This window comes from Colias philodice, chromosome 24, assembly GCF_061535455.1.
Source record: "Colias philodice isolate Cphi_HAF_F1 chromosome 24, ilColPhil1 Martin Lab GWU primary, whole genome shotgun sequence".
Taxonomy (NCBI): domain Eukaryota; kingdom Metazoa; phylum Arthropoda; class Insecta; order Lepidoptera; family Pieridae; genus Colias; species Colias philodice.
In genome coordinates, this window is record NC_143109.1 from 3,056,307 (window position 1) to 3,077,845 (window position 21,539).

Genomic DNA, 21,539 nt, shown 5'->3' on the forward strand with positions numbered 1-21,539 from the left:
ACTTCGTATCCTAAAAGTTTACGCTTCAGGAATCAGGAAACCACCATTGGTTTACCAATTATGGAAATTGGAATTGAACTAATTGTATTTACCAATGCAAAGCCTAATCACAACAAAGGAAGGCGAGTCGGATCAAATATCATCTCGCAGATGATTTGTGGCGGTGGTTTCGAGGATTGTCACCAAGCCTTGTGTCAACGGTATGTTTGGTATCGTAATTAAATGGCACTAGCCGACCAATTTTCATATACAAACATCGGAAGAGATTTTTTAATCGCAAAGCGATTGAATGTAACAAATGACGATTGATTACGTATAGTTGACCTCTCATAGGCCTATTTTAGTTGCCCGGTCTTGTAGGCAATTTATTTGACTCGTTTTTCAACCCATTTGACCTCATTATTGCACCCATGAGATTTTTCTTCGGGGCTCAAACAATAAATCGCTGAGGGATTAGGATAATCGTTTGTTAGACAAGTTTTTTGTCATCCCACCAGGATTATTATATTGTATAATAAAGTTATATACAACTATTAACGTAAAACGTTTAAGTACTCAACGAATGCTGAGAATACTGACTATTGAGTTACATAGGATAGAGGATAAATAACGGAAAGTCAATCTTTCCAAACAAAAGCCTCCTATTATTAGATATTACTTGGAACCCCTACCCTTAACGAGAAAGCTCTGCCAAATGACTTCTCATTTCTTTGCTTTGAGGGGGGGGGGGGGGGCAATAAATGAAATGTACAGACTATACGGCTTTTAAAATATAATTCTGGTAAGCGAACTAAACTTTGCTGGTTTAGTTCTTGCTATATCGCTATCCGTGCCTGCTTCTCGTGTTTACGGGTGAATTAAGTTTATCAATAGTCATAAATGCAATGCTATTCAGAGGATATACTGCATTTAAAACATGACAAAGTCTGGTAAGCGAACTAAACTTTGCTAGTTTAGTTCTTGCTATATCGCTGTCCGTGGCTGCCTCGCGTGTTTACGGATGAATAAAGTAATGTCCTGTCTTCGCATCCACAGCTAACTGTCCTGTACTGTCATAATCTTAACACAGATTCATTCGACATAGCTCCCCACGAGCTCAGTTCTTCATTTTTGCACTCGCACAACGGTGGACAACACAAGAGCAATGCCTCCATTGGTAGCAGTTACAATCAAGGGATAACTAACCTTAGGCTAGCCATATTACGGATGTTGGAACAACCGACTATATTCAGGGCAATTTTCTTTGTTCAGTGTAACGTTTAGACTGTCGTAGCATTCCTACGGAACAAAGATGGGATCAGGTCTGCATCCTTAATGCAGTTAATCGAAAGGAGATACTTTCAGACGACGATAGTATTCAAAACCCACCATATTCCTTAACATAATAATGCATAGTTAAGCTTATAATCTCTCTTGCCATTATCCTGCAGCAGAATTCCTTGGCGATAATTTATCCTCGTTAGAACGAGCAAGGGTTGTTACGATAATATGAGAAATCCTAAGTCAGTTAGAGACCTGAACGACGCAATAGAGTACCGCTATTTCAGTAGTAGTAACACCTAGAAGGGTGAAGGTATTCTGGAAAGCGGAACTGAAGGCCCGGTCAGCAGCATCAGCCACCTAATAGACAGTGTTCAGTGCTGCACCACTATAATCTGCAAAATGACTCTGACGGTATGAAAATGTGGAGTACATTTTCAAAATATCAAATGATATAGTTGGAATAAAAATCCTATTTGCCTCCGTCTATCCAAAAGACATACGGAGTAGCTAGTAGTAGTTGGTTGAATTAAAATAAAGTAACTATAGTTAAAATCCTTTGTTACTGACTGGATAAATTTGGCTCTTTTCCTATCTGACGTTCATATAGCTGTTGACTGCCTAGTGCTGTGCACAAACACTATTATTATAAACTAGCGGTCCGCCCCGGCTTCGCTCGTGGTACTTACGTTTTCTCTACATAAAAACCATCCTCGTACTTCAAGGAATATAATAAAAGAATTATCGAAATCGGTTCAGCCGTTCTCGAGTTATGCGCTTACCAACACATTTTGCGATTCATTTTTATATATAAGAAGATAAGTCACGTTATGTAGTCCCGAGGCTTTCGGTATATAAGTTCTGATGTAAATCATAATTATATCTTAAAACCGAATTGATTAAAAGTAACGTACTTGGCTGTAGTAATTGCAGTTTTGGGACACAGATAAGCTCCTTATCATTTTAGTCTCTTAAGTTTAGTATATTTGTTTCCAGTACAGAGTTTATGACCTATCAGTTTTAAATAAATAATTCATGCATTGTACTGAAAGTACTAGCCATGTTTAGATTATGATTGGTGGCGTTGGCTCTAAACATTAATAGCGCACGGTTTGGTTGGATGTTAAAAATCTGTATTATAATTAAAACCGTTTACCTGTTTTGATATTTTATTGCCTTATTCAAGGGGTGACCTTTTAAATTTATTTCTGACCCCAAAAGTAAGGACCAAGTTCTCTTCTTGTCCGCTTGTAGCAGGTTAGGTTAAAACTGTGTGAGTTGAGACAGTTGGTAATTCTATGTTAAGATGATTCAATTGTGCTTCTACAGAGTTCTAATTGAATAAATAAAGGTTTGAGTTTGAGGTATTTTTGCCTCGTCGGGATCAGCTGTTGCTTCATTTTGTAAGTAACATCTAAATGCGTAATTGAAAGTCGTTACTGGCGCTTTCGCAGATTTACGCTAAAGATAGTGAAAATTGTAGTAACTTTAACTTTTCAAGCCCAAAAGGTTAACTAAGGTACGCTTGAACCAATCTCATAAGTTCTAATACTTTTAATCATTATGATTAACTTTTTGGTTCTTATTTGATTAACTTTTCATCTGGGATTGTTAATATATTATATAATATAAAAATTTGTGTGATTTATTGGTAGGTATACTATCTGCACACCTTACTCTTTCAAATAAAGAAATAAGTAATTACTTATGTATTCAAATTCACATTGGCGTCCATATATTGTACACCAGGTGGGTAACAAACAGGTCTCAATGAAGTAAGCTTCAAATTACGGTCAAGTGTTTAATAGCTGTGTTTTACCTGAAAATAAAACACATATTAAATACTTACCTATATTTGAAGCTTACACTTAACGTCCACCTGTTGTGGATTTCGACTCAATGAAAAACATCCAGCGCCCGACATTATCGTGCGCCCCGCCACCTGGTGGAGAGGTGTGCGAGAGAGATAGCATACATACAACGGAAAGAGAGGGAAAAATAGGCGGAAAAAGCTAGGTACCTTCTCAATGAAGTAAGCTTCAAATATAGGTAAGTATTTAATATGTGTTTTATTTTCAGGTAAAACACAGCTATTAGTAAACATTTTTATTTATGTTGCTGGCAACAATTGTTAACGTCATATTGTTAATTGTGTCACTGTCAGTGATGAGTGATTCTTTTGACTTCAATTGAATTGAATTGAATTTTGACTTTTGAGTGATTTTTTCGTAGACAGAGAATCCAATAGACACCGGCAATGCGTGTCGCAGAAAGAGATAAAAAAGAATACGTCACAATATTTAGGGTTACCATGTGAGGGAAAATTTACCCCGCAATTTGTAAGATACAAATCTCTCAATATCATTATTCACTTATCATAAGTGGATAATAATGAGATATCCACATTACATACTTACATGTTTATACTAATATTATAAAGAGAAAATGTTTGTAATTATGTATGTACATATGTATGTATGGTTTTCGGAGCGCAGCTAGTATATAATAAACATATTACTTTTAGATGGGTAATACATATTATGTATATACACATACCAATATATTTTACAGGGTGTCCCACTATTGGTATACTAAGCGCGAAGGGACTTGTAGTTTTGCATACACTGATCACGAAAAAAATACTTAAACAAAAAAATTACGTCAAAAATTTTTTGCTAAATTTTTCCTGAAAATCCATGTTTTCTTCTCTAGCTTCGCGCAGCCGGCATATACCGCTTCTCTAATGTGAGCATTTCATTTATGAAAACATAATCTTAAACGATAGCTCACTAGCTGGTGGCAAAGTTAGGCGGGTTGCTTGTTAGGGGTGTACACATAGAGTTTTAAGAATTCATCTATTTGAAAAAAAAATGCGTCTGGAATTTTATAAGTATTTTTGACGTACTCAGCGTATGCAAAACTATAACCTCCTTTGAGCTTAGTATACCAACAGTGGGACACCCTGTATAATCCATACTATATAATATTATAAATGCGAAAGTAACTCTGTCTGTCTGTCTGTTACTCAATCACGCCTAAACTACTAAAACAATTTGCATGAAATTTGGTATGTAGATATTTTGATACCTTAGAAAGGACATAGGCTACCTTTTATTGCGAAATATGTACCACGGGCGAAGCCGGGGTGGACCACTAGTATGTATAATATATATCATTATCATAATCCCATATAAAAATGTGTATGTAATGATAATGTAGATGAAAACTCGATTGTTCATTATTTTTTATAAAATAAAATAAAAAAAATAAAAGAATGTTTATTTTCGTAAGTATAAACAGATACACACGTTAATTATATTGACCGACCCGCGAACGCGCAAAAAAAACGAAATTTATTTAATAATAATTTATTGTAATAAAAAAATTACATTTAAATTATCTCTAACTTAATTAACTACGTCCCTCCGGTTCAATGTTGGAAGTTGGAACCAAGAGTGTCCATTGTCTTCGGCGGGGCAGCGTCGCGGTGGTGGTGATTGCCGTAATACATACTTTCTAACCTTCGGTTTTGGTTTCCAATCTGTTCATCCTGTAGCTACAATCCAAATTTGTCGTAAATTATCCGGTTCAGGAAAACTGGAACAAGCCATTGAATATTTCAGATATTTAATTAAATACACACTGCAGAATATATATTATTATTTCCCATAATAGTGGGTAACAATTTGTAGAAAAGTTGGCAACACAAAATTTTTTAGGTTAAAATTTATAATTGTTATTTTTGTGGTTTTTAAACAATGTATTCAAGTCAACAGCACGTGATACACAATATATTAACACGCTGAAATATCATGAAGGCCTATAAACTGATAAAGAGTTGTATACTTACGAGTGAAAAGACAATCCAGGCATTTTCGTTCCACTATCACTTTAACACCCTTTAACGCTACACCGCACCATGGTATTATTTTATAAGGTATTAACAGTAAGTCTAAATCATTAAAAACCAAACATACCATGAATTACGTAACTTAGAACATGTAAAAACTATATTTTTAGGGAAGACGATAGTTAGCTGTCAAACTTTGTTTAGCAAAGTAGGTTTCTTTTCTTGAAAAAAGTGGCACGCTGGGTGAAACAAAAAATTTTATCGTTCTCTCTCATTTCTTTACACAACACCGGCATAAGTTGCTCTTTTTCTTGTGTGAATGCGACATAAACTATCAATTTGTCTATTGGTTTCTCTGTCTACGGATTTTTTAGTTACGTTATCTTAGATTACAAAATAAAATACAGATGGAGCATGACAACCGCCCGTCGCCCTTGTCAAAGAAAATACGAAATCAAAAGCAAATACGTCGCTGCTCCAGTGCTATAGCGCATATAGTGTCATGCAATACGTCAAAAAGGGTTTGCAATTTTAGTAAAAAAATGCTGTCTTGTGATAATAAAACGCTGTAAAATTTGTTCCCGAAAACAAAAAAAAAGATAAAACATCGTTTCACAGGTTTTCTGTAGATTATTTGGCTGATTCATTTCTTTATACGAATAATAATTTTACAGATACGAAGGAATACAAAACTTCAACGTATGTTGCCAGTATTTTGAAAATGAATTTGCCATTTTTATTGGTAAAACTTGTATACGTAGTATATTATTATTAGTCTGTGGTAAAACGGTTAAAAGATCTTCAGGGTAATGCTGTTGGATTTTTCGATCGTGAATGTGATTATTTGTAAAGTGCACTAAAGGTTCATGATCATTATTAGATTATTTTAATAAGCATAATACATTATTTTGTTACTTTTATAAAGCTTAAAAACGCCATGGTCGTTTTCGCTAGCGATTTAATTTATGTGAACTCCATGATGGATATGATGAAAATAAAATATCCCGTATTCTCGACTAAAAACTACCGCTATTTGCATTCATATATTTTGAAAAATAATATAATTATTATAGTTAATCTTGAAAATTTTTGAAGTGAAACTTCTTTATCGGGGTTGGAAAAAAATTTAGTGTAACATTTTTTCGTTTCGTTAGGTGCCATCTTTTTTTTGTCCCTACCACGCGTGATTCGACATATTTCTGTAAAGTTGCAAATGATTTTTTGAAAAATAGGTCATAAAGAAGTTTCACTTCTTACGTGTGTACACTAGTACACGCACACATTTTTTTATGTAATTTATTTAATTAAATATTTAATACAATTATTTTGTCCATATATAACTTTAGTAGGCAGGTACTTTATATAATAAAAGATTTTTTACAATATTATAAAAAAAATATATTAACAAACCCGAAATAATATTAAAATAAAAATTAAAACCTGACTGCTAATTTATGTATATAGCCTACGTCACTACCGCCACTAACATAATAATTCAGATGATTGCAATAAATAAATAAATAAATAACCTCACAACTCAAAATCGGTCCAACGGTTTATACTGCAGGGCGTGTCAAAGAAATATTATACATACATACATAAACTCGAAAAACATAACCCTCTTTTTTCCGTAGTCGGGGAAAAATTTGGGAAATTTTTCAATATCTGGTAACATTACACGCACACAGAAGCACCGTGTACGTACAGTGCAGCGGCGAAATGACAGCACACATAGCTTTATTGAAAATGACGATAAATCATTCGGTTTAGTTCGGCAACGCTCCATCTGTCTTTTATTTTGTAATCTAAGTACGTTATATTCAAAATTTTGTCTTTACTCTTTATAATAAATAGACTAGCTGTGCACCGCGGTTTTACCAGCAACGCTCCTGTTGGTCTTAGCGTGATGATATATACCCTATAGCCTTCCTCGATGAATGGGCTATCTAAATTCTAACACCGAAAGAATTTTTCAAATCGGACAAGTAGTTCCCGAGATTAGCGCGTTCAAACAAACAAACTCTTCAGCTTTATAATATTAGTATATATATTATTTGATTTCATGAGTCTAATAAATTATGAAAGCGAATCCTGATTCATCCATATAATATAAAGACATATAAGAAATGTTGGTAGGTACCTACCTATTTTATGTTTTGGTAGGTCAAAATGTGTGTTGAATATGTGTTTGATCCAATATTTCTATTACCTGACTGTTCTACTGTTACACTCTTACTAGCTAGACAATATAGATAGAAAATAAACTTACCTGGACCTAGAAAAAGACCATTTTAATTTTTTTTTGTTACATTACAGTCCAATATATGTTCCTATATAAATGAGATAAAATATTTAAATACTTGTTTTGTGTAATATATACATATAATAAAATACATACACTAAAATATTGTGTGTTAGCCACATTTATCATCCATGTCCTGATAAAATTTGATTTTCATAAACGAATTAATTTTTTTTTTACAGAACGGCCAAACACCCCTGGACATAGCATCCAAACTTGGCTACGTGACCGTCATGGAGACGCTCAAGGAGGTATCAGAGCCATCTTTAGCCCCTGCGTCACAGGACAAGTACAAGGTGGTCGCCCCGGAGACCATGTTGGAGACATTTATGTCGGATTCCGAGGAGGAGGGAGGTGGGTTAAAGGCTTTGGTTGTAGTAAATCCTTTGTAGGGATTAGATGAATGAAATAAATAAAATAATGATGATATGGTTATGTTTTAAGGGCCGATTTTTCAATCCATATGTACAACTTATCCGCCCAATAAAGTATTACACGATAATATTTAAATATCACCGGTAAACTGTCAAAGACGGGCAAACAATACATTTTTGAAATGGTGGTTTAATATGTTATTCGACGAATAAGTAGGTATTTACCAAGGATTGAAAAATCAGCCCTAAATAGATTAGCTTTAACTCTATCCATGATCTGGTAGAATTATTAATTGAATTTCACATAACAGAAAAATCAATCTTATTAGAATTTGTAGTGTTTTGAAAGTATGTAAAATTACTGGTTTAACTTTAAACCTGATCTTACAATAAAGACATTAATTTATTTTTAAAATCAAATCAGTGTAACTGTTCCTAAATATATATAATTTCTAAAATTGAAATCAGCATATTTCCTACTAATGCTATAAGAATGAATTGTTCAATCTTCCATCAGATTGTAAGATTAGCAAAACTGCTCAATGCTTCACAACGCATATCAGCCTTTTATAAAATTCTCCAGCTTTCTAAAGCAATAAACCATATTTACCGTAACTGTTTAGTTTCATCAAACCCTCCACTTGTTTTAAAGCAGTAATCTATATTTCCTTAGGTGAAGACACAATCCTCAACGATCAGCCGTACAGATACTTAACAGCTGACGACATGAAGTCCCTCGGAGACGACTCTCTACCCATCGATGTGACCAAAGATGAGAGAACGGAATCCGCCTTGAGTCATAAGAATATTATGGAGATTTCGCAGGGTGAGTTTTATTACTCTTCTATCATTAATTCGCGTGCAATACAATAATATGCTAATAAATATTTTATACTATGTTCCATGTTTTCAAATTTCTTTAAAACAACAAGGAGTAATTCAAAATCGTTACATTTTATTTGATTTTAATTACAAATGGATATAGTAAGACTGGAATTTAATTTTGTAATGTTCAAATTTTTAACATATATCATTTTTTGACGCATAGCAAATTTGAGTGGCAACAATGAGTTATTTCTATAGTACCTACTTAGTTGTAAATACTAAACATCATAATTTCGAAAAAAAAAACATACATTTTATATAGATTTTTTGTGATTCATTAGCAATATTGTTTTAAATTACATTTATATGAAAATAATATTTATTATACCAGGATCCGTGAACGGGCTAGGCTTCCAGCCGCAAAGCGAGGTGGTGGTAAAGAGCATCAGCCGATACAGCACTGCGCATGCGCCAGAAGGCTACTGTTATAACGTCGATCCTACATTACCTAAGTCAGTATTCGTTTTATTCTTTCTAGCTGGTGTTAATGTGACTATGATTTTTATTTTATTTTAAGTTTCTGGAAATTTACAACTACCTTCATAATTTTTCATTTCTGCACCTTTAACTTTACCATCCTCTTTAAATTCATATTTCCATTTCATTAAAAAAAAGGTGAACAATCTTGATCCTTGATTAACATAAAAATTAATAATCACGAATACTACATAATATATTCTACATTTGATACCGATTTTCAATTTCAATATGGTACTACAATATGCATAAATAATTTTTTGAAATAATCATAATTCTTTGTATACTTTATTATTATTTTTACTAATAATTTCAGATATATTGGTGTTAATAATTAAAAGTTTCTTCATGCACATGCTAACTGGAAACGGAATTACAGGAAAAAGTTACAATGGAAGAAGTGAGTACACCAAAATAAATAATAATATTTTTATATTATTTATACTAATTATTCATCTACATGTTATTTCACACACGATAGACACAGACATACAGAGAGAACATAAACAAATTGACTGGCCGGTTGGCTTGGTTGGTAGTGGCCCTGCCTTCCAAGCCAGAGGTTGTGGGTTCGATCCCCACCCGGGGCAAATATTTGTGTGATGACCATAGATGTTTGCTCTGTGTCTGGGTGTTAATTATCTATATAAGTATTTATTTAAATGTATGTTTATCAGCCATCTGGTTTCCATAACACAAGCGAAAGCTTAGTATGGAATCAGATCGTGCCGTGTGTGAAAATTGTCCCGAAATATAAAAAAAAATGCATTTTCCATACTATACTTACTCCTTCAATTCCTAGTTTCCTGGTATCGTTCCTGGTGGACGCGCGGGGTGGGGCGCTGCGCGGGTGCCGGGGGGGCGGGGTGCGGGTCATCGTACCGCCGCTGTCTGCTCAGCAGCCCACTAGGATCACTTGCAGGTGAATATGATGCCCTGGTACTTGGTAGAGTTGGCAAATTTTAAAATAAATTAGTATTTTATAATCGTGTTTGTTTTTCTAAAAAAATAATTTCTACGGTATTTGTAACTACGATAAGACTTTAAAAATAAATAATTTAATCAAATTAAGGGCTGGCTGATTTTTCAATCCTTGGTTAAAACTTATTCATCGAATAACGTATTAAACTACCATTTCAAAAATGTATTCTAATTTTCCGTATTTGACAGTTTGTAGGTGACATTTTAATATGTTCGTGTAATACTTTATTGGACGGATAAATTTTAACCAAGGATTGAAAAATCGGCCATAATTCAATGTTTGATAGTGATAGACTTATAAACATAAATAATTATAAAGGAAATGATTTGTGTAAGTATATTCATAAAAACATAACTAATTACTTACTACTACTTATTCCCAAAGTTTGTCATTTCAATTTATTTATATTCCAGATATTTGAAACCATCCCGTATAAACCACATGCCACCTCTGATGGAAGGAGAAGCGTTGGCTGCAAGAGTATTGGAGATGGGACCTGTTTCTGCTAAATTTTTGGGGTAAGTTATTCACGAATCATTTTCAAATCTATTCAGGAATTCGGCGTGAATATTAGATGGAAAATTAATGTTACCTCTTCAGTTTAATTTCATAAAACGATTGAAAAATAATTACTTAATCAGGAGTATTATAAATAATTATAAATTATTATAAAATAATTATTATGTCAGGAGTATTCATACCGCGTAAAGTACACTTACACAAAAAAAAAATTTAAATGTAACGTAGTGGTTAATGTATACCAAATATTTAGACTTCAGCATTTACTAAACGTCTACTTCAACGATCGATACGAAATATAGGCTGAAGCATTCATTAAAGGTCTGCTTCAACCGTCGATACGATCGATCATAATATTGTGATCAGCCTTCTGCAGAACAAGATTCCGAAGTTTCTGACTTCAATTTGAAATATGACTGAAGGCTTTCAATCTATACTAATATTATAAAGCTGAAGAGTTTGTTTGTTTGTTTGAACGCGCTAATCTCGGGAACTACTGGTCCGATTTGAAAAATTCTTTCGGTGTTAGATAGCCCATTTGTCGAGGAAGGTTATAGGCTATATAACATTACGCTACGACCAACAGGAGTGGAGCCACGGGGGTGAAACCGCGCGGAGCAGCTAGTTAATAATAAAATTATCCCAAATATTCCAGGCCCGTAATACTAGAAGTGCCGCATTACGCATCCCTACGCGGCAAAGAGCGCGAGATCGTGATACTGCGCTCGGACAACGGGAGCAGTTGGCGGGAACACAACGCGGACGCGACTGATGACGTAGTGCAGGACATATTGAATGAGACGCTCGAAATTGAAGGTAGTTCTGGAATAGTCTAGAATCATTCGAATGTCACTTTTAAATAGTTCAAGATTAGAGATGCTGTAACGTTTGAGTAAAATTTCGATTTCCGAAACTGATACACAATCATATTTATGGATAAGACTATCGACTAATGTAATTTGAGTTTATTTTTTTTCTGTAGGTAACTGCTAATTTAAATTCAATTCCACAATCTTATAATGTTTCTAAAATATGTCACGGACAGATTGAAAATCTCAATTTTCTTCCTAATCCAATTGGGATATAGGTAGTGGTGGTTTTTCAAAGTATTTTTTGAAGTGAAAACTTCTTTAGCGGCGTTGAGCACTTTTTCTGTAATGGGTATAAAATCGAAAAAGCAAAAGCGAAGAACCGAATCGACCTGATCGAAAAAGCGTAAGACGGATACCATTCCAAAATATCAAACATGCTCAACGTTAATAATCAAGTTTTCACTTCTGCCGGCACTCCCGGAGTGCAACCCGTCTTTTTTTTATAAGATTCGTTCTTTTACTACGTTATACTAATTTTACTGTTTTCTTTAGATACAAGTGAGGAAGAGAGGAGCTGGGAAGCAGCGCGGGTCACACGCATTCTAACTCACGACTTCCCACAATATTTCGCTGTGATATCGCGTATACGACAGGAGGTTCATGCTATTGGACCTGAAGGTAAGTCACTTAAATATTTCCAAAAACTCTACATAATACTCTAATATACAAGGTGTAAGAATGGATAATCTGGTAACTGGAGATAAGAGGCGTTAGGTTAGTTCAGATAATATGTAACTAAATATGTATGTTGTGTATGTTAAATAAAAGTCCGTCGGTATTCGAGATATATATTTTTCTAAACATGCATTTTTTTATTATTCATATATGCATTTTTCTGAACCGCCACAATATTCCTATTTCCAGTATACAGCAAGTATCCTCACCTTGAATTTCCAAGCCAATCTAGAAAATATAAATTGTCTTTTAACCAGATTATATGCTGGAGTCTGGAAGAGTCAACAATTTTAAAGTTTTTTTTGCATTTATTTACTTGTTTCTCTTTGCAGGTGGCATGGTATCCAGTTCGGTAGTCCCACAAGTGCAAGCCGTCTTCCCGCAAGGTGCTCTCACCAAGAAGATCAAAGTCGGCTTACAGGTAAACCTCTTTAAACCCCGCACCGGAGTTAAGGATAAAAACTTGAAAAAGATCACCGTCAATAATGTGTCTAAGAAGAAACGTTTCTCTTTAATTTGGTAGGATTTCTAGTTTCTACCATACCCAGGATTTCTACTGACTTCTATTATGGGCCAATTTTTCAATGCTTGGATAAAACTTATCCGTCCAATAAAGTATTACACGATAATATTAAAATGTCATGTAAACTGTCAAATACGGGCAATTAGAATACGTTTTTAAAATGGTAGTTTTATTCATTATTCGTCGAATAAGTTTTATCCAAGCATTGAAAAATCGGCCCTTAGAAGTACAACATATCAATATCAAATAAACATGTGTGAATTGTATCTAATTAAAATCTGCGTTATTTTAAACGTGTTAGGGAACATTAAACCTTTCGAAATAAAAATAGAAGTCAGTATACGGTCAGTATTAATTAGAACCGACCAAGTCGGTATAAACAGTACTTATGATATTGTATCGAATACTTTAGATTTTATAGTTACCATAGACTTAAGTCATAGAAAAATATTTATGCGTGTTTGAAATTTTTGAATCACTGTTTAATTTTTAAGAATTATTTATTTGTATGAGTGTTTAGCAACCTATGCAGTTTACATTTATTTTTCCCGACTGCCAAATGTATTGTGTTCTATAAACTCTGATAAAACAAGAGTACAAAGCGAATGCCAAAATAATATAACAGTACGAATAGTTTAGAATTTAGACATCGGTGTCAATTCTGTTTGTTACAAAATCTTTGTAACTGTGCTTCTTTCTAATAATGTTGAAGTAAGAAGAAGGAAGACAATAATTTAAAGACAGCTTTTATTTAAACTACCCGTAAAATCCGAGCATTATAGTAGAACCACAGAACAGTAAAAACATATAGAAGTGCTGTAATGTCTAATTAGTTTGAAAACCAGTGTCGCCAAACCCACACAATTAAACCGATAGTTATACAGTACACTACAAGTAAACTATGCCTTTGATTGGACAGCTTAATTTGAGTAAAAACTGACTTAGGTTATAAATTCAGCATTTCAATATGTACCCTAACGCACCATGTTACGGTTTATTTTAGTATAACATCCCTAGGTATATTAGCTGTTTTGTTTCTCATTGCACAGAAATTCCAAATTCGAAAACATTCAGCTACTCCACAACAGAGGGCGTTAGTTTTCGATAGATATAAATTTGAAACGCAACACATAGAGATAAGGTTGAAATTTGTGTCACTCAACATTAATGACATTAACTTGATATTTATCTGATGCTATGCTCTGAGGGATGTCAGCCTTGTTATCGATAATTCACAAATAAATATTTTTTGTGTATTTTTTTTTTTCTTTCTTTTATATGAGTATAGTATAATGCGTCACATTTTGGAGTATGTTTATTACTACTAAGTACGTCTTTTTATATTATTATTATTAAATAAAAAACGGAATAGAATAGTATAAATCTATATTTACAAAATACAAACAGAAAATATGCATTATTTTAAATCTTGGAACTGTTGTAGGTTTGATGTATCGGTGGCCTTTGTTAGACCGCTTAGTACTGTTCGGCATCCAGTTAACTCGTCACGTTGCATTTATCCATTTCTCTTTTAAATTAGCCTCTTTGGGAAATCTATAAATAAATTAGACAAATGAAAGCTAAGGAAAAATAAAATAAAATTTAATATTTATAATGTTTGTATTTTCTAAAGTATCGATACTGTCGATATGCACCACAAGCATCACTAAAGCGACATTCGTTTGTTTATTGCAATAATATTCCAGAAAGTCTTGTTTGCTGTTCAATCTATAATAGTACTAATTTCTTATGGATTAAGGTTCATTTTGACTAGATATTTGTATACAATTTTGACAAATTACGACAAGCGAAGTTATAACATAAAATATAATTAAAATAAATTAAAATAAGACTTACCGACGGTATGAAATGCCTTCATTGCTGATATTATTTCGTCTGCTATCATTTTTGCACTCTTTATACCGAACAACACGTCCTAATTAATGAATAAATATGGAAAAAAGGTTTGACAGCTGACAACCGACTCGAATATTTTTCTGCGCACAACTGAGAGCAAGTTAGGTGATCTAAACTTATCATTGAAACGTGGGCCACGCCCACATCACACTTCTATCTACTTTACTGTTCTGTGAGTAGAACCATTTTAATAGGCAACATTTGACAGTTCAACAAAATTCAACAACGTAACCTAGTAACGACGACATAGAATAACATGATATTTCGTTTTGTTAGAACTGCACATTTGCTTAACTTTTTTCAATTACGATTACATATTTACAATAATAATGACCGATACAAGTAATTTTAAGATTTGATTTTACTTATAAACCATTCTAAACATAATAAACATTGTCGCTACAATTTTGTGTCCATAAACCTTTTTTCTTTTTAAATACCAGAGACGTTACTTTAAAAATCGAAATCTAACATCTAGAATCGAATGCATTTATTACTTTTGAATAAAAATCATCATAAATTAATAAATGCGTTGTGTTTTTTTAATTATGTATTATACTTGTCTTATTTTTCTCTTTAAATTTACGAAAGAAAGTATATTACTAGGACAGGGATTCGCCTGTCGCGGAAGAATTCCAACAAATACCCGCGGCCCCATCATTAAAGCGGCTCGATGGAACACAGTGGGGTTTTAGTCGGTAAGAATCCGACATAACCCACGGCTCCTTCCCCGGGGGCCGTGGGTATCTTTGGAAGATTTCCCCACTATAAAAAAAAAAAAAAAAAAGGACAGGGATTCGCCTGATGAATTTTAAAATTGACATGTGTTTCAAGTTCGATTAAAAAATGTTTCAAGTCCGTATCGATTAATTCTCTTTAATCAATGTTTTTAAGCAGGTTACCTCTCTTCGAAGATAAAATTGTTAGACGTCATATGTTGCCTATTAAATTGGCTCGACTATAGTAACAAACATATATTTCATAACAAATATAAATTATACTTGGAGCTTGAGTTCCTATTTCTCTTAACATTGAAATGAAATGAAAATCCTTTATTGCTATAGACATAAAAACAAAAAGCAATAGACAATAAATAAAAAAAAGCAAAGGGCGGCCTTATCGCTAGGTAGCGATCTCTACCAGGCAACCTTACAACATTATTAGACAGAAAGCAATACAAGTTGACGAATTGACACCACTTCCATTTTAAGAAATAAAACCTTTCCTTTTTAACCCTAGAATTTTTATTAAACACGTCTATTGTTCTTTGATCCTTTGTATAGCATATTTTATAGTTTTCTTCTCGTCTTCTATTATGAATAAGCTAGTATTGTATTAAATAGTGGAGCGTGTATCGTAGATGTTTTACTTGAATAGTTTTATATACCTTTGGGCAAATATATTGCTGATCTATTCTTTCTCACCTCTCCTTAAACTTATTTATGCATAATACCTAGTAGTCTATTTTATTATATAATATTATGTAATATCTATCCTCGATTCTTATATTTAATAAGCTTCAATGGGAATATTAAAAAATACTCGTTTAGACGGAATTGAATAATTGGCAATCTACCGAGTTAAAGAAATATGCTGTAGTTAATTTGCAAACTAAAGCACTATAATTTGTATTTACTGATATCAACTCGTTAGAAACTGAAGATGTAAGGCAAATTGTGATATAACAATATTGAGATTTATTCACAGACAGATTATATTCACATTTTATCATGCTTTTAATTCACACTAAGAAATATTACTTTCTTCTGATCCAATGTATCTAAAAGTTTAAGTAAAATTCAAAATTACTCAAAAACACACCTTGAAAATCATGTGAATGTAATTCGTCTTACAATTGGTTCAATTTCAATACGTTACTCCTCTATAGACATGTACCCAATAAATTTAGAAATTGACTTAAATTGCGTATATATGTAGATGAAAATGAATAAAAGTCATACAATGTGAATACTTTGTTTTCAATTGAAGCAAGTATTGAGCGATATGAAATCACCGAAACAGTTTGTTCTAGAGTTTTCTCACACAGCGTTTGACGCGTTTTGAATGACTTGTCTTGTATTCTCTAGTTGGTCTTTAGGTTAGATCGTAAGCATGCTATTTGTATTGAATTCTTATTAAACTTGCATAGACATGTTACGGAATTGTCGTCAGTTAATTGGAGTGACGTATTTTATTGTATGTATGTTTAAGGTACTTGCTAAATTTATTGGGTTATTGTTCCATTTATGCTTCAATGAAATATCGATTATATTTGAATGTTTGAAATGTATTGTATGCCCCTAAAGACCAAACGTGAGATTTGCATGATGTAAATATATTTTATTTTTGCAATTTTTTATTTAGTATTTAAAGCTTATGTTCTAGCATAATGTGTGCATCTTGAGTTTAAAGCGCATGTGTGAGAAATAATGAGTGAATACCGAGTGTGAATTTATTTTTCCTTACTGCTTTTGCTGTGATTTCATATTTATCATATTTGCTTTCTTATGCACCATCTGCTCTACCTCACCCATCCATTTTTATTTTACAATATCGTCCTAGTGATTTATTGTGCGATTAACCTGCGCAAGGATTCTGTGGTATACTTTCTTTTGTTTTCTGTAGAATGAGGGTAAGTGCAATTTATTTTCTATCATATGCACCTCTGTTCGCGCTATTAATGCATGATCTATAGCCATTCGCGTTTGGTCTTTAGCCATACATGTTAAGTCACCAGATGAATTAAATATTATACTTTTACAGGCTCAAATAATTGATTCTGAGCTGACTGCCAAACTATTGGGCAGAGGAGTGGCTGTGTCTCCTGTCGTGACAGTAGAGCCAAGACGAAGGAAGTTCCACAAAGCCATAACACTGAGCATGCCGGCTCCACGACCTCATACCCAGGGAATGACGAATCAATACAGCACATCGTCAGCTCCAACATTAAGATTACTTTGCTCCATTTCAGGTACACTTTTTACATTTTCCGAACATTTTCTTGCAAAAGCGATTGGAACATTACGACTTTTGTATGGGATACCATCAGATTGTTGTGTACAACATAATATAATAAAATTAAGTCTCCTTTCGAAATATTATGTATTTTTATAGTATTATCTTGACCATAGAGTCGTAATGGACTTCCATGACCTATTAAATATGATTAAGTGTTGCAATGGAGTATGGCTTGTGTTTGCTATCTTGACGAGATTAAAAATCAAGCTTTGCATACAGACGTGAGGTAAGTTAAGCTAAAATGAGGAAAGCTAATATGAAGTATTTGCTTGAGTTATAAAAATAAATTGATGATTCATTGATATTCCATTACAACACAGTTGCAGGTAATGTAGTATTAGTTAAAACAATTCTCCTCTAAACAGTTCGTAATTTGTTAGTCTCGAAAATATCGGTAGCCGATAGTTCTTATAATTCGAATGACTTCGTTTTAATTATAGTTCGATATTAATTGTAAATGATATAGCTGCTAAAGTCTATCGATATAGATTAGAGTATTTAAATTTATCGATACTAGACTTGATTAAGTATTCAGTACATATCTATCCCATCTTGGTCTTTAATGGGATCAGCATGTTAATCGGTGACTAGTGTAGAATTAAATTTCTTTATAAAGTACATAATATATATTACTCTTAACAAACACTGATAAGGCCCACTGTTAGGCAAACATGCCAACTAATGACGCTTATAGCAAATACACAAAGCAGCTAAAGGGATACATCCCTATGTGTGCGTTTTGTGCGTGTCTACATGTCTTTGTTCTCGTGTGTTTGTGTGTGTTGCACGCTCACCGTGTGTGGCGTAAATTAATACGCTGCCACCTTTTCGGCGTGCACCAACAGGGGTATTTCGCAAAAGATCTCTCGAAGGTAAAAACAATTAGAGGTACTATACAGATACAATAAATCCAAATCGATATGTCAAATTATGTTACACATTTTTGTTGGAATTATATTTTATTTGTCCTTTTACGTTTTTGTTTGTTCTCACGTTCGTTTCTTTCGTTGATATTTATACTCTGAGCTTTGTATTAACGAGTATAATTATCAATTATAATATTCTTTTGACCTCTTCACTTTTGAATGCTTTTCCATCTTTGCTTTTGTTACATAATTCTTCTTTGCACGGGCTGAAGTTCTCGCTTTTAAAGTCACATTCACTCTGTATCATAAACAAAGAGTTTTCAACAATGATGCACTTCGTTTCTCTCACGTTTATTTTACGATTTAGGATCAGTGCGGTAACAATAGTATTCCTACTTATTAAGAACTTTTGGCACACTGTAAAATATTTAAACACAAATGCATTTAAATTATAAAAAATAATGTTTCTTGTTCTTCAGTTACTTCATTTATCATCTTCATTTCATTCTGCGTCAGTGTTCCCGATTTTCGTTATTTTGCTTATACTGATAATTCTTTTCCAAAACGGCCTATCAGTTATGTTCTTTCGTTTTCATCTTTTATATTTTTTGTATCATTTAATTTGTCATTTTACTCACTGATCTGGACCAAATGACGCACGCCAATTGGATTTTTTGTTCTTTATTTATTTTTTCCAGTGAATGTCCTTCGAGAGATCTGTTTTCCGAAATTCCAAACTGCAAAATTTATTAATCAGAATGCAAAATCATTAATTTATTTTTTAAAAATACAGCACAGTGCTTAACAGGTTTTACCATATAAGAGTGTGTCACATTTAATCACTTTTTCATGACAAAGATTGAAAACGGTATGTTGTTTATTTTTTTTTTCTGTGGTATGCCGTCCTTGCTTGTTGTGTGTTTGCTATAGGCCGTTTTGGAACATTTTTTGTTTTATTTGTTAACCTTTCTATTCAATTTCTGACCTGATCATGTTTTATTGAAATAAACTCAACAAGTCGAATGAATTGTATGAAACACGAATTCTCAAACAAATGTTGTTATGTATTTTGCAAAGTACAAGTATTTTGAGGTAGTTTGAAGCTTGCATGCGTAAGTAATAATATAGGTACATATGGCAGATAGGAAAAGCGTAAAAACCGCTCTTCTGCCTTTTATAGCTACTGTATTTGAAACAGAACTTAAAGAAATTAAAGACCTGTGACTTGTGAATTCAACAAGCAATTATTCGTATTAGGAGGAACAAATCGCGCTCATTGGGAGGACGTTACGGAAAATACGCCTTTGACATTCGTGAACGATTGCGTATCTTTCACGACAACCGTGTCTGCTCGATATTGGCTCATCGATTGCAGGCATGTCGAAGATGCTACAAAAATGGCAACAGAGTTATACAGGTACAAATCATTATAACTATTGATTTTTCGTTATTTTACGCCCTTCTTCTGAAGCATCATCTTAAAGGTTTTTATGCGGTGTTAAAATATATGCCTTGTAACTAATTTTTTTGATAATGTCATACTTTTACCTGATTATATATTTTTAAACGTTCCTTCATGAGAAAAGTTCCATATTATTATTGTTTTTCCTATAAAATTTCATGTACTTATCTAATTTTTTAAATCTCTTCACAGGGAAGCGATACACGTTCCATTCATGGCCCGTTTCGTAGTATATGCTAAACGTACAGATGAAACACAAGCTCAGTTGCGAATGTTCTGCGTTACTGATGATAAGGAAGATAAAACTCTGGAACGTATAGAACGGTTCATACAAGTTGCTAAGAGTCGAGATGTTGAGGTAAATATAATATGATAATAATAAATAAAAAATATTGAGTTTCGTATTAAGACATTATTTTATACTATAAAATATAATTAACTTAACACACGCAATTTAAAATTGACAGAGAAGTAGCCATATGTCTCATTTTAATTGTAATGAAAGCATTTTAAAAATATAGAAAGAAACGCTTTGAATAACTTCATTTACCAATGAGAAAATTATAATTTTGACACTAGATTCCAATTTCGTATTATAAATGCAATTTAAAATACCAACTCAGTAGAGAAATGGGCTTTTCTCTACTAAGTTGGTATTAAAAATTGCATTTATTGTAAGGGCAATATACTTATCACGCTTAAAAACTTAAAATCACATCCCATACTAACCTAAATTTCATAAATTCATACACAGGTACACGAAGGCAAACCCATCTACCTAGAATTCGGCGGGAACCTGGTCCCAGTGGCCAAGTCCGGTGAACAGCTGTCCATTCCGTTCAGAGCGTTCCGGGAGAACCGGGTGGCATTCCCCGTGATGATCAAGACCCAGGATCTGGAGCCGATCTGCCGCTGCCAGTTCATGAGGGACCCGAAGGTTCCGAAAGGGGAACCGTCGCCAACACCGGTTTGTATTGTTATTTAGGTAATTGAAAGTTAAATTTCTATTATTGAAATCTTATCAGAAATGATTAGATCGTCTTAAGAAAATATTGTCTTTGAAATATTGAATGAAATTTTAATGTGCTCGCTTTTTGTAATGTTCAAACTAATATCCAAAAGATAAAATCGCAAGTAGTCAGTTACAGAGGCATAGCCTTAAAAAGGATATTTACTCCAACATCATTAAAAATTGATGTAACATTATTGTATTAAATGCAATCTGCAAAAAGAACTTTCTGTGAATTGCACATTCAGGCTTCCAAAAATAAAACAGGAACTGGCCAGAATACTGAATTGCCATTTTCTGGAAAAATGGCCAGAAAACTGTCACATCAGTATTCTGACCATTTTTCTAATTATAACTAAACTAATCACCTATTCCAGATTGCCGTTCTTAACATCATGGTGCCGGACGACATCCCATCAGAGAGGATATCACCAATACAATCGGACACATTGCCACGACGCACTGAAGAGCAGGAGTTAATATGGAGACAGAGGCTCAGTGACCCTAGGTAATAAATATAATATAATTTATAATTCGTAATTACCTAT

At 33.3% G+C, this 21,539-nt stretch overlaps 1 protein-coding gene across 1 annotated transcript in view; it reads left to right on the plus strand.

Annotated features, from left to right (window-relative positions):
- Positions 1-21,539, plus strand: part of LOC149477656 (uncharacterized) — a 78,448-nt gene that overhangs the window by 35,020 nt on the left and 21,889 nt on the right. The window contains exons 18-31 of the mRNA XM_089710480.1: positions 7,595-7,766; positions 8,460-8,612; positions 9,003-9,123; positions 9,528-9,548; positions 9,951-10,070; positions 10,544-10,648; positions 11,305-11,465; positions 12,014-12,139; positions 12,529-12,617; positions 17,400-17,607; positions 19,778-19,937; positions 20,175-20,340; positions 20,737-20,949; positions 21,369-21,499. Of these exons, the coding sequence (XP_089566606.1) occupies positions 7,595-7,766; positions 8,460-8,612; positions 9,003-9,123; positions 9,528-9,548; positions 9,951-10,070; positions 10,544-10,648; positions 11,305-11,465; positions 12,014-12,139; positions 12,529-12,617; positions 17,400-17,607; positions 19,778-19,937; positions 20,175-20,340; positions 20,737-20,949; positions 21,369-21,499 (1,946 nt within the window). The remainder of the gene's footprint in view (positions 1-7,594; positions 7,767-8,459; positions 8,613-9,002; positions 9,124-9,527; positions 9,549-9,950; positions 10,071-10,543; positions 10,649-11,304; positions 11,466-12,013; positions 12,140-12,528; positions 12,618-17,399; positions 17,608-19,777; positions 19,938-20,174; positions 20,341-20,736; positions 20,950-21,368; positions 21,500-21,539) is intronic.